This window comes from Sinohyriopsis cumingii, chromosome 1 (assembly GCF_028554795.1).
Source record: "Sinohyriopsis cumingii isolate HCF-2022 chromosome 1, ASM2855479v2, whole genome shotgun sequence".
NCBI classification, from domain to species: Eukaryota; Metazoa; Mollusca; class Bivalvia; order Unionida; family Unionidae; genus Sinohyriopsis; species Sinohyriopsis cumingii.
The window spans coordinates 1,817,501-1,832,514 of NC_142961.1; the positions used below are offsets into that span (position 1 = coordinate 1,817,501).

Sequence of the window (15,014 nt, forward strand, 5' to 3'; positions counted from 1 at the left end):
CATTGATTGTGTGCTTGATATTTGTATGAACATTGATCCTGTGCTTGATATTCGTATAAACACTGATCGTGTGCTTGATATTTGTATAAACATTGATCGTGTGGTTGATATTCGTATAAGGATTGATCCTGTGCATGATGTTTGTATAAACATTGATCGTGTGCTTGATATTCGTATAAACATTGATCGTGTGCTTCATATTTGTATGAACATTGATCCTGTGCTTCATATTCGTATAAACATTGATCGTGTGGTTGATATTCGTATAAACATTGATCCTGTGCTTGATATTCGTATAAACATTGATCGTGATCGTGGATTACGATTTGGTGTTTAATAGACAAAATAACTGTCCCCATATTAGGTCAATCAAGAGACAGCGAAACAGTCCAATTTTTTGGTGTGTTTAGAAAAAGAAACCCCCCCCAAAAAAACAAGTGTTCATATCAATAAAGATTTTGATTTGCATCTGCTATAATATTTACGTCTTTAACATTTCTGTATAAAAATACTGAGATCTTACACTCCGGATTTAATTCAGTTGAGACTACAACAAATGATCACAAATCCACTTTTATTCTTACTCGGCTTCACTACTATTATGGATACTGTTATAGGCGAGACATCTGGTGTCATGAAAGGCTGTCTTTGAAAAAATAAGATAATGCTTTACTTACAGGTATCTGTATGCCAATTAAGCTAGAGAACTAGACATCACCGTGGAAATTTTTGCTTCACCTTATAACTAATTTCTTAAAGAATGTATTGTTACAAATATGTGATCTTAAACTATGTAACAGAAAAGAAGTGAAACCAATAATTTAAGCAAAATTCAACAAAAAGTTTATTTGCCCAAAAGACAAAGTGAAAATTCCAAAGGCACAGTATTTAGAATTAAATTCTAGATAATCCTAAATGTCCTATCACAAGCCCAAATGTATGGAATGTTCCCAATGAAATCCGACAGTCTCGAACGTCATAATGTACCACAATGCTATAATCCAGAATGTCTTTGAACGAGTTCTCAAGAATCCAAAAGTAGTAATTTAGTCCAAAAAGTTAATGGGCAATTTGTAATTCCAATGAATGAATTAAATAAATAATTCCAATAAATTAAGTCTGAACACAATTGCAAACTCTGATCATAGATTCCCAAAGACTGTTTTTAAACATTAATTGAATGATTATTTGCCAAATATCCTTTTTTCTCTATGTTACTTGACTTTTGTCGCAATTGTTTTCTGACAAAATGTCATCCTAATGGAAAATTACTGGGCTTAGTCTTATTTCAAACAAGACTGACCTTAAACTCTTGTACTTAAAAGCATGACAACAGTTAGATAGGCATTAACTCTCAAGTACGAGCATGATGAAAGTCGGATACACAATATAAATATAAATTTAATATAGATAACAGTCTTCATGTTCGGTAACTGTGAGAACAATACATGTTGCTGCGATAGTAGAGGACATCGAAGAAGCAGGAAATGCGACTGTCTCAGGACGTTAACTGTAAAATGTAACAATCCATACCAGTCGAAGACTTAAATGCGAAATAAAGTAAATAATGCTACATGGCTAATTTTATGATCACTGCACAAGAATGTTTTTTTTTTTTTAATTTTTATAAATGTAATTCATAAGTTGCCCGGAATGTAATTCATAAGTTGCCCGGAATGTAATTCATAAGTTCATAAGTTGCCCGGAATGTAATTCATAAGTTGCGCGGAATATAATTCATAAGTTGCCCGGAATGTAATTCAAAAGTTGCCCGGAATGTAATTCATAAGTTGCCCGGACACAAAGCTTGTGGATCAGATGCTCAAAACGCCCGCCATAGTCAAGCTACTTTGTGTCCTTTACAACATGTCTTTAAATACAAAATGATAGCCGACCTTATGGAAAACAGCAAAAGTAATGTCTGTGTCCATAAAGGTCAGCTCAAGTGATCCTGCCAAGTACAGACCTATCTCGTTACTAAGTTGTGTTAGGAAAGTCTTCGAACGGATTATGGTTAAACATTTACCCAATCACTTACATAAAAATAGTCTCTTACGTAGATATCAGTTAGGATTTCTTTCTAAAAGCTGTTCGGTTTTCAAGCTCATAGATTTATATCGTAATATATGCACTTTTTTTTGATTGATTGGATAACAAAATATTTAAATATTTAACTAGTAGTGTTCAAACTGTCTCTGTAAATACAGTCAAGTCTACTACCCGGTACGCAACTGCATGAGTCTCGCACTTGATTATTTATTGTCTACTTTAACGATGCATGTGATGATCTTTTGAGCATGACAAAACTCTCTCCAGAGGATAGCACAATATCACACGCGTCTTAGAACACATCTGGAATAGAATGTTTACTAAATTCAGATTTCCATACTATCTTCATTTTAGTCAAAGCAATGGCTGGTAGACTTCATTCCTAACAAAACAGAAGCATTGTAGGTTTCAGGTAAATTAGAACTCGCCTTTCCTAAACTAAATTAAAAATGATTTCTTACCATTCTACAATCTTAAATATCTGGCAGTTACTTTTAGTACCTTAGGCAATTTTGTATAACATAGATAACTTGGTCGCATCGGCCAAAAACTGTCTACGTGTTTAAAACACTTAGATACAAATTAACCAAATAAAATCTTTAAAAGATATAATTCACTATATTTTACATTTCCATGAAAAAACTTAGTATACATTTGTACATTTGTGGAATGACTGAGAAGGCGTGGTCAGGAATGCCTAAAAATGAACCCCAACCAACAAAAAACAGGCTTCAGGCGTTAAATCCCTTCCACATGAATCATGCAAGTTGTCTGTGATTGAACTTATGGTTGCTATTCGATATTCTGTCACCTGTACGGTATTGTATACCTGTTGCACTCTAAGACAAATGGTAAACACATGTAAGAAACACTCTAGATTACATCTTGTAATAAAATTGGTTATGTAGCAATTTTAACTGTTGTCATGACAATCATAATCACGTCTGAAAACGACGGAGAAATAAGGCATCGATTAGTGTCGCTTGCAAACCGAAATTAAGTGACAGTAAAAATTTCGGTGAAGCGTCAGTTACAAAACTAGACTGCAAGGATGCAAAAATTCACGTCTCATTGCAAAAATAAACAAATATATAAAACAGTAACCTTAACAAGTAAACTGACAGCCATTAGAAGCAAGCCGTTGTTAAATAATGTAATGTTCTGATATCTGCTGCAGCATTCATTCGCGTGTCTCACTAAAACCATGTTCACTGTATCAATCCGCGCAAGAAATGCTTTAACAACAATAATTATTGCTCTATTTGGTATGAAAACATTCATTAATTTGACAAAATTCGCAATTTGAAGCATTACATGTACATTCTAAATTTATATAAAAAGAATATCTACGTTTTCGGGTAGCTATAAGGTGATATTTTACGCCTGAAGTGGACACATTTGAATTTTCACTCGGGGATATTCACACTATTCGTGACAATGCTTTCACATCACTTATGAAATATTTCCTGATATCTACAAAAAAAACTATATATCCTCTATATAACAGTCATCCAATTTTTCTGAGAACTTGTAGCCCAATCTATTTTATTTCAAAATAGGCATATCCTCTGTATTAGTGTTAAGATGATCAGTTGATTTGCAGACATTTAATCTTTTATGTAAATGATAAACCATTTTTGTGAAATTTGGATAGACCCGTTGTTTATTTTTTTTTTTTTTTTTTTTTTTTTTTGACAAATAACTATGAAATACATAAATGACATATACCGTCTATGCTAATTTTTAAATCTAATCCATATCCAAACAAAATAATGCACCGGCAGATCAGGGTCTATGTTATTTATTCTACTGATTACTACTAACAAACTGCATAGTCCCAGATCTGCCGGTGCACTATGCGATTGTAGATATGGATCTGTGTGATTTTGTTGTTGGACTCTACTTGTAGGTGTGTATAGACGGTATATGTGTTCTCATCAAATGATATCGATATAATACCACATAAATTCCCTTTATCGCCATTACAGTTCTATTGTCAACATAGTTTTAAAAAGTAATACTCGCAGCCCTGACAAGGAATCTGGCTGCCGGACGATTAATATACCTTTAAGATTTGCCTAGGTGGAGAACTGGGGAAACATTAAAACTGCTACTATATTTTAGACGTAACTGGTGTATCTGAAATACATTAGCCTGCTTGTGCATTTTGTACTTATTGTTTTAACATGCTCATCATTCCAGGCATTCTTCAGACGGTTGCTGAAGAAGAAAACAATTGACCTCATTTGCATTTGTTCAAAAGACAAAGGTAGCTCGAAGAACGAATCGACGTTTCTAAAGACTTCCTGCCCCTTATGTCGTTATGAAAGATGTTTGGCAGTAGGAATGAGTAAAAGTGGTAAGTGTGACTGACATATTGTAAATTTAAGCCGTTATCACAAGCTGTTACCCAGATTGTGCTCTCGCTTCTCTCAAAATGCCATGGCTTGGAGGGGGGTGGGGGTGGGGGGAATGATGTGTGTTCGTGCGTGGATACTTGTTGGAGGCTCTTTATAAGTCACTAAGAATAACTTTGTGCTTTTATACGGCTATGGCCGAAACGATCCGACGTGTTTCGATTGATAATCAATTTAACCAGTTGATTTTCTTGTGATAATAAGAAAACATTTAAGCTATAAATATAGGGTTTTAAGGTAATAAATAGAATACTACGTAGCAAAATTTTACTCTATTGAATATTATTTTAGAAAATGCAGTACAAATTAACAATATCGTTCTAAGCTTTTTTCTTTCTTTTTCCTAGGCATTAAAATAGGTCGATATACTCTTTCTCGACGTCAAGAAAATATCAGAGAAGTGAAAAGACTTGAAACGTTCCATTTCAATGACAACGAAACTGAGTTCTCGGACATCTCGGAAGTCCAAACAATTCCACTTGTAGACCACACTGGGACGAGTGCTCCTAAAATCCATAGCTGCCATTGTTCCCCTGAAAGCACGCATATGCCCAGCTTAGGACATCTATCCGGACTTTACAATATATCGGAGGGGGAAATGGACAAAACTATTCTTTCTCTTGTGAATGCGCTTTCACATTGGGGTTATAGAGTATTACATTGTAAGGCTGACGTTGAGATGAGACAAAAACAATATTTTGTGAGTTCTTTTTACTTTTCTTGTTTCTTTTAGCAGCGTATCATTAAATTTTTCTTCGGATACGAAACAGGACGATTAATCCTATCCACGTTTGGCCCAGAAATGCTCTGAAAAGTGTAAATATCATGGGTAAAGAGTAAAATTTGTTTGATAACAAAACATTTGATCTCAGTAAAACTTAAATTATTGATTAAGTACTTTTTCATGGATTCCTCTTGTCTTTGGTTTCGTTTTCACTATCTTGACGTACGTACTGTACATTATGCAGAACGATTTTTTTTGAGTGCTTGATTGGTGAAGATGTCTGTTTCTAAGAAGGATCAGATATATTTATTCAGAACTCACAACACTATATCAACCATAATAATGTGTATACGTTGTGCAAACTTAACACGTACTCAGAAATATATAAAACTCTACGTACGTGTATAGCTGATACAAACAAAAGACACGTGCTTAGAAATACACAACACTCTTCCATACTAACGTCTCCAGCTGTACACATTTAATACGGTTATAGTATACTTCTTATATGGTTCTATTTTACTCATAACGTTCTCACACAAAACTTGCTGATTTAGAACGCTTTCCCTTTTCCATACTTAATACACTTTGATAGTAAAGTGTGTTTTCCACCTTTATTTACCTTGGCATTGTTTTTCTTTACTTGATTAGTAAGTAAGTGAAATGACGGCTCTGTATTATCCGTCTTCATGGTCGTGCTAGCTTAATTAAGATTAAATCGAATTTACTTATCTTTATGGGATTACCAGTTCTCCTTATTTTCTTTTTGTAATACTTTTTTTTGCAGGAGGAGTACAAGCTGAAGACAGAGTTGTTTGGGGGACTTCCCGAGATACCCATTGAAGAGTATCGGGATTTTTACAACCAAACAGGGATAGAACTGGATAACAGGTTACAGATGGTTACGGAGCTATTAAGCTTCCTTGAGGAAAGGATCGCACAACTAGTCGCGTTCGCCAAGACCATTCCGGGCTTTACCAATCTACCCCTTGATGACCAAGCCAACCTGCTGAAAGGTCACGTTTTATTCTTCATTTTACAAAATATAATAAAATAAAGATAACATTTTTGACTGAAAGCTTATAACATCTGTCCAAAAGTTGGTTTGGAAGAATTAATTTGATGTAGAGAAAGAGAGGGATTTCTGATTTACATGTAATTTAAACTGAAGACATCGGGTGCGCACATTATCGTTTTCTACGTGTGTGTGTGTGTGTGTGTGTGTGTGAATTGGATTTTTAACGTAACTTTTAAAAAAATTTCAGTCATATCACTACGATGTCTGCAGTGGCAGTTTAAAGTGATGTCTAGCACTGGGGCATCATGCCGCAGACATGTAGCATGATGTCCCACCCAGTCACATTATCCTAACACCAGGCCGACCAGTCCTAGCACTGACCTCGTAATGCTGAGCGCCAAGCGAGGCAGCTGTTAGTACCATTTTTGCAAGTCTTTGGTATGACTCGGCCGGGGATCGAACCCACGACTTCCCACATCCGAGTCAGACGCTCTAACCACTAGGCCACCGGAGCGCTCCTACTCGTTTGTTTGTTTTATGAAACAATATTTCTTTTTGTAATGCTAATATTCACATATTGATCTAGATCACAATTTAATTGGTAAATTAGAAGACAGCCTAGCAATATGTGAGGGATAGAACAAATGTCACTTCACCCTTGCAATCTTTCGTAGCGTAATGGTTCTCGCTTTAAGTGATAAACGAAGTAATGTGAATTCATTATTTTTCGAGGGATACCAGGTTTGGTTGATTGCGTGGTTGTTTCAAACACAGATTTAAAAATTCAATAATAAAGAATCTTCTGTGAAAACGAAGAATTTATTCCCCGACCCAAGGATTAAACTTGGAGGAAATACCATATTTCGTTAAACCACGAACATAGATACCCGGGAAATTCAGTGAACTCTGTACATTGTAAATTCTGATCACTAATAAAATCACATTTGTACATTTGTTTAGTTCACTGTATCACTTATTAGTACGAGATAAATATTTTTCAAATTATCTGCGTAAAGAAGTGAATTTTTACTTCTTTTATAAGTTGTATTATTCGTTTCATGTAAACCCTACAAAAAAGTACAGATAGGCAATCAAAACAGTTGCTTTCTTCTATGAGAATACCTGTCTAGCTGATGATTATTACAAACCATTGCTAAATATTATTCAGATTTGTTTCTTATAAAAAATAAATAATCATGACGACATTTATTTCACAGCTGCGCGTTTTGAGTGTGGTATTCTTTTCACGTATCGTGGTGTGAACACGGACCTGCAGGTGGCATTGTTTGCCTGGGGAAAGGAGTACCATTTCGATGAAATAAGTCGAGTTATGGGAAAGGAGTACGCCACGGCAAGGTTTAAATTTTCAAAGAAACTTCAGGACCTTGACTTATCAGAAGAAGAAGAAGCTTTACTGCAAGGAATAGCGATGACTTTTACGGGTAAGAAAGCCAAGCTTTACTGCAAGGAATAGCGATGACTTTTACGGTTAAGAAAGCCTAGCTTTACTGGAAGGAAAAGAGATGACTTTTACGGGTAAGAAAGCCAAGCGCTACTGCAAGGAATAGCGATGACTTTTACGGGTAAGAAAGCCAAGCTTTACTGCAGGGAATAGCGATGACTTTTACAGGTAAGAATACCAAGCTTTACTCCAAGGAATAGCGATGACTTTACGGGCAAGAAAGCCAAGCTTTACTGCAAGGAAAAGCGATGACTTTTATGGGTAAGAAAGCCAAGCTTTACTGCAAGGAATAGCGATGACTTTTACGGGTAAGAAAGCCAAAGCCAAGCTTTACTGCAAGGAATAGCGATGACATTTACGGGTAAGAAAGCCAAGCTTTACTGCAGGAAATAGCGATGACTTTTACGGGTAAGAAAGCTAAGCTTTACTGCAAGGAATAGCGATGACATTTACGGGTAAGAAAGCCAAGTTTTACTGCAAGGAATAGCGATGACTTTTACGGGTAAGAAAGCCAAGCGCTACTGTACGGAATAGCGATGATGTTACCGGTAAGAAAGCCAAACTTTACTGCAGGGAGTAGCGATGACTTTTACGGGTAAGAAAGCCAAAGCCAAGCTTTACTGCAAAGAATAGCGATGACATTTACGGGTAAGAAAGCCAAGCTTTACTGCAGGGAATAGCGATGACTTTTACGGGTAAGAAAGCTAAGCTTTACTGCAAGGAATAGCGATGACGTTTACGGGTAAGAAAGCCAAAGCTAAGCTTTACTGCAAAGAATAGCGATGACATTTACGGGTAAGAAAGCCAAGCTTTACTGCAAGGAATAGCGATGACTTTTACGGGTAAGAAAGCTAAGCTTTACTGCAAGGAATAGCGATGACGTTTACGGGTAAGAAAGCCAAGTTTTACTGCAAGGAATAGCGATGACTTTTACGGGTAAGAAAGCCAAGCGCTACTGTACGGAATAGCGATGATGTTACCGGTAAGAAAGCCAAACTTTACTGCAGGGAGTAGCGATGACTTTTACGGGTAAGAAAGCCAAAGCCAAGCTTTACTGCAAAGAATAGCGATGACATTTACGGGTAAGAAAGCCAAGCTTTACTGCAGGGAATAGCGATGACTTTTACGGGTAAGAAAGCTAAGCTTTACTGCAAGGAATAGCGATGACGTTTACGGGTAAGAAAGCCAAAGCCAAGCTTTACTGCAAAGAATAGCGATGACATTTACGGGTAAGAAAGCCAAGCTTTACTGCAGGGAATAGCGATGACTTTTACGGGTAAGAAAGCTAAGCTTTACTGCAAGGAATAGCGATGTTGTTTACGGGTAAGAAAGCCATGCTTTACTGCAAGGAATAGCGATGACTTTTACGGGTAAGAAAGCCAAGCTTTACTGCAAGGAATAGCTATGAGTTTTACGGGTAAGAAATCCAAGCGCTACTGCAAGGAATAGCGATGACTTTTATGGGTAAGAAAGCCAAGTTTTGCTGCATGGAATAGCGATGACTTTTACGGGTAAGGTGGCGCTCACCAGATAATATGTACTTTTAACAGAGTGACGTATGTAAGGTGAAGTAGTTTGCGTTTAAAAGACGCACAGTGGAGAGAATGTTTGCATACCTCTATGCTACATTAATGTAATGTGGATGATATTTCTTTTGGATATTGTACTTTTGGAAATTTTACATGATTTAAGCATACTGCTAACTAAAATGACTGCTCCCTTGTGTTAAAAAATCAATCTGAATTAGTTTAAAGTACACTATACATGGCAGCTATTAAAATAGGGAAAATGAATTTTGCCAGACTAGACAATACCAGCTTCTGAAAGTGCAATGAATGAATTACCAAATATATAAAATGTAAAAAAAAGTTATCGGCTCTTTTTTTATACAATTTACCTCTGAAGCTCAGGAAGTGAAAATGACCAAGTAGAGCTAGGACTTTTTTGAAAGGTGCACATTTGAAGTAAGGCCAAGCTGTATACTCTATAACCCATAGTACACCCATCAATCATACACCAAAATAAAGGGAATTAAAGGTTCTTTGCATTATACCTAAGATATACAAGGTCTTTTTTAAATACCCAGTATAACCAGTGAAGAAAGCCGGGGACATTCTTTTTCTTTAAAATTCTAACCCTATGCAAAATGCGAAACTGTATAGTGCCACCTAAGAAAGCCAAGCTTTACTGCAGGGAATGGCGATGACTTTTACGGGTAAGAAAGCCAAGCTTTACTGCAAGGAATAGCGATGAGTTTTACGGGTAAGAAAGCCAAGCGCTACTGCAAGGAATAGCGATGACTTTTATGGGTAAGAAAGCCAAGTTTTGCTGCAGGGAATAGCGATGACTTTTACGGGTAAGAAAGCCAAGCGCTACTGCACGGAATAGCGATGACATTTACGGGTAAGAAACCAAGCTTTACTGCAAGGAATAGCGATGACTTTTACGGGTAAGAAAGCCAAGCTTTACTGCAAGGAATAGCGATGACTTTTACGGGTAAGAAAGCCAAGCGCTGCTGCACGGAATAGCGATCACTTTTACGGGCAAGAAAGCCAAGATTTACTGCACGGAATAGCGATGACGTTTACGGGCAAGAAAGCCAAGCGCTACTGCGAGGAAAAGCTCTGAATTTTACGGATAAGGAAAAGCTCTGAATTTTACGGATAAGGAAAAGCTCTGAATATTACGGATAAGGGAACCAAATCTTCTCTTATATAAGGCTAGTTGTTTATGTGCTTATTACACACTTTTGTGTTTATTACACACTTTTGAAGCACTCTTGATTAATAGACTAAGATCGGTAAAATATAAATATTCACAAATTAAAGATGCTTGAAACAAGGCATATGTGATCTTATTCTCATAATATTGTCCTTTGCGAGTTGTCAAATCGATAGAGACGCAATATTCGTGAAAATTATATTTTGTGTGGGTGAATGGGTGTGTGGGTGTCATTTAAATGAGCTAAAGGAATTCTTTTGAACTACACCAGCCTGCCCCCCCCTCTCTCTCTTTCTTTCTCTCTCTCTCTCTCTCTCTCTCTCTCTCTCTCTGGTAAATTTGAATCATTTAACTGTTATTACCTTAAGCAGTGATATGTGGCGCAGAGGGTGATTAGAAGGATGTGGAATAATTCAATATTTTGTTATAACACAATTATTGTAATGAATTATTTTTAAAAATTGTCACGTTGCTTCTTTATTTGTTGTATTAAAATGTCATATCCCTTACACCAGCAGTATAATCTATAACAGGCAATGACGAAATCCGCAGGATTCATTCTTTCCAGATGTAGAATCAACACTGATGGCAACGCGTTCAGTGATCAGTACCGTATATTAATTGTTAACAATTTCTGTTCATGTTTCTGTCATTATCGTTTTATTATTTTTGTTTGTTTTTAAATATGCATAAATTTCAGATCGATGCGTACTGGAATGTCCAGAAGAAGTGGTGAAAATTCAGCATTTCTTGACGACATGTCTTCTGCACGCTATACATCGACGAAATAAGGGCAGAACCAGGATTGCTCACCTTATTAATACTTTGACCAACGCCAGGGACATAATAGAACTAGATAAACAAAGCCTTAAGGAAGCAATATTGGATTGGCCAATAATCAATCAGTTTTCTCTTGTGCGAGAATTCCTCAGTCTCTGAACACGATTAACACATATAGACGAAGTGATATAATATTATTGGACTCCTTATTAACGCCCAGATTACCAACGAAGTACGATTTCATTACAAGAACGAGGCAGTAGACTTGAAAATGGACTCCCAGCTGGCAGGGGGCTACATTCAGTTAACTGTTCATATTTTGTCGCCTTGTGAAAAGTTTCTGTTTATAGGCTGCTATAATTTGGATACTACATGTGATTCCACACCCAAAAGCAAATTAACACGAGTCAGACGAAAACGAGAACATTGCACTTGTAGTTTACAACTGAGCTGCAATTATTTCAGTATAAATTTAATATCATTCAGTATGACTTTTCTGCAATGGAAAACTGATGAACACCATTAGATGCCTTGTAATGTTAATGAACACCATTATATGCCTTGTAATGTTAATTAACACCATTATATGCCTTGTAATGTTAATTAACACCATTATATGCCTTGTAATGTTAATGGACACCATTATATGCCTTGTAATGTTAATGAACACCATTGTATGCCTTGTAATGTTAATGGATACCATTGTATGCCTTGTAATGTTCATGGACACCATTAGATGCCTTGTAATGTTAATGGACACCATTATATGCCTTGCAATGTTAATGGACACCATTATATGCCTTGTAATGTTAATGGACACCATTATATGCCTTGTAATGTTAATGGACACCATTAGATGCCTTGTAATGTTAATGGACACCATTAGATGCCTTGTAATGTTAATGGACACCATTATATGCCTTGTAATGTTAATATGCTCTTAGTGCTCTTTGACGTGGTATGAGTCTTGTAGGAAAGAGAGAGAGAGAAAGAGGGAGAGAGTTTTAAATTGTTTCTAATAGGGATGAATTTTGTACGTGACATGTGCAAATATTTTGATATCATTTAAGGTTGTACCTAAAACCTCAGTGTTTGCATGCTATAAGTAAAGTTTAGTTTGCATGCATTTATCAAAATATACTTTGGATATAGTAGGAAACCAGAACTTTGGATTATTAGAAAAATCGTGTGCATTAATTAAAATATATGCATACATTAGAATGTTAGATCATAAATTCCGAAACTTTCCGATTTAATACTTTTAAAGCATGAATTCATTTCCGAAAATAATTATCATATGAAGTTGGCACCGAAAAACATTTACAATAAAAGAACTAACGTTATAATCACAAGCAAAAATGACAAATGAGCAAAAATTAATTCCTATTGTTATTACATTTTTCTAATTATAAGATGTAAATTTCTTACACAGATATAATAAGCCGTGACACGATATAATTTAAAATTTCACACAAGAATTATAATTATGCTGACATTGCATGGGAGAAAAAATTTAAAATCCACTAAGAACAAAGAGGCAAATATAGAATTTACAAAGAATAATATAGCTTTATTCCTTCAACTAAGAGAAGAGAACTCTCAGCATAGCAGACACAACTACCCTTGAGTTTGCCTCCAGAGTCACTTGTATCTAATTTGCTAACCGGGATATGCCGAACTTTGCCGTGGACAGACAGCGAAGAGGCGAGAGGCGTAACCCGTGATAATAGATAGGATCCTATTACTCCACATATTCCTAAGTCTATAAGTAGGAGATTGACACCTTATCCCGCAACATAGCTCATGTTTCTCTTACTTGACCTATCAGATGTTTTATGTATTTTGATTGACATAAAGGAAAAGGTAAGAAAGTGACCGATTTTCTTTACGCTAACAAATATGTTGTCTGTAACTGTCAAAAAGAAACAAAGAGAGAAACAGCGTTAATTAACAATGCCTGCAGGTGTTATCTATCCCTAATTAACGCAAAGAAACGGGACCGTCGGGTCACTATCTTGTTTCTTTTTGTACTGAAAGCAATGATACATACAATAAATATTTAAATTCTCCTGTAGGTAAATCAGTCACAAGCAGCGGGGGGGGGGGGGCGAATCGGACATTTTGTCCAATCGTCATTTGGCTTAATTAATACCTTCTGCACTCAGCGGATCCGGTGTCGTCAGCGCCTGGTAACGACGTCGTCGTCGGGGGGATTGTCCGGAACGTCATTTAGTTTAATATACTTTCTGCACTCAGCGATCCCAGTGTTGTCAGCGTCGGGTATAAAGCGCGACGACCGCGTCGATGTCATCACCCCCCCTGCTGCTAAGAAGTTATTTACAATTTAACCGACTATTTGGTCAAGTCCGATACGATATCGTGTCCGAGGATCATGTAAATTTATCGTTACAAATCCATGTGGGGTCGACTGAGCATGACTAAAAAAGTTTCGAAAAACATTAAAGTCCATGTCACCGCCGCACCATGTCTGCCAAATATTTCGTAGCGTGTGTGTATCAACGCCGTTGAATACAGCAAGAATATTACAGTTGTCTCTGATTACTTTTGGAATCTGAGTGTATCGTTGAGTGACATATATCACGTCGGTGTTTTTATGCCTGCCTCTGGAAAATATCCTAGCTGGGTCTTTTTGATTGTCTAACATAACATCATCGTACACGACTAGATTGTTAACGTCGCCATCAATATCATCAATACCTGGTGCATCATTGATATCTGTAATAAACTCAATAACATTTTTTTCAGCGATCGCTGATGCATTCTCGTTAAAATCTTTTAACACCTCGTAGCATCGTTGATCATCTACGCTAGGGGCGATTAAATACAACTTATCCCACTTCATCCATCTCATTATTAAATTAAGTAATAATTGCGTCTTGCCGGATCCAGATGGTCCGATGATAATCATCCGGATCGAGTTTGGTAACGCTGCAACATGCTTAACTGGTTCTTTCGTTTTAGTCGCTGAAAAGTCAATTATATTCATATCTCTATACATAAATTATGGATCTATATTGTGTGAAGTGTAGAGTGCGTACTGGCACAAATGATATGACAACCGTTACAACAAGAAATAACAGATCGGCACTTACTGGTAAGTGTGTACAATGCGGTACAAAGAAATTTAGATTTATTTCTATTAGACCCGGGGATGTTTTAAAAAAAAGCGAGGAGGTGATATTGCAGCCAAGTTATCAAAACTCCCCGGAACACCGTGGGCAAAGTATCCAGGAGAAAAGCACCTCCCAGGATATAGCTACTGTGGCCACGGAACACGATTAGATATCAGACTCGATGATCAAAATCAGCCCAAACCTGGTGAGTATCCAATAAACGCTATCGATAAGGCGTGTCATGCTCATGATGTTGCTTACTACAAAAGTAGCGATCTGCAACAGCGTCATATCGCGGATGTAAAATTAATTCACGCGTTAAATACCATTCCTGATAAATCCCTCAAAGAAAAGTTGGCTTCATGGTTGGTAAAATCGGCTGTGAAAGGTAAATTAATGATTGGAAGCGGAGCTTCTCGCGCTGGTAATTGAAAACGCTAGCGTTTATAATAACAACATGGAATCCATCTATTATTCTCCGAGAGGATACTGGAAGGGGAAGGCCGCAATTGGTAAACTCGCAAGCGCTGCAAAGGTAACAAAGGCCGTTGCGGCTAATTGGTTATCCAAACAGGCTATATGGCAAATTTATCTACCACCGCCTAAACAAATCAACTTTTCGCGCTTTGATGTCAGCGTACCTAATGAAGTTCATCAGGCTGATATACTATTTCTGCCGCATGACAACGGTTACAAATACGCGCTAACC

The 15,014-nt window shown here is 36.8% G+C and overlaps 1 protein-coding gene across 2 annotated transcripts in view; it reads left to right on the forward strand.

The window, feature by feature from the left end:
• The window catches only part of LOC149806317 (nuclear receptor subfamily 1 group D member 2-like), a 44,837-nt gene extending 31,791 nt beyond the window's left edge, over nt 1–13,046 (forward strand). For both annotated transcript variants that reach the window (XM_089951519.1, XM_089951525.1), the window contains exons 2-6: nt 4,252–4,408; nt 4,814–5,166; nt 5,978–6,206; nt 7,426–7,650; nt 11,092–13,046. In XM_089951519.1, the coding sequence (XP_089807645.1) occupies nt 4,252–4,408; nt 4,814–5,166; nt 5,978–6,206; nt 7,426–7,650; nt 11,092–11,330 (1,203 nt within the window). In that variant the 3' untranslated portion in view covers nt 11,331–13,046. The remainder of the gene's footprint in view (nt 1–4,251; nt 4,409–4,813; nt 5,167–5,977; nt 6,207–7,425; nt 7,651–11,091) is intronic.
• Nucleotides 13,047–15,014: the final 1,968 nt, after the last annotated feature.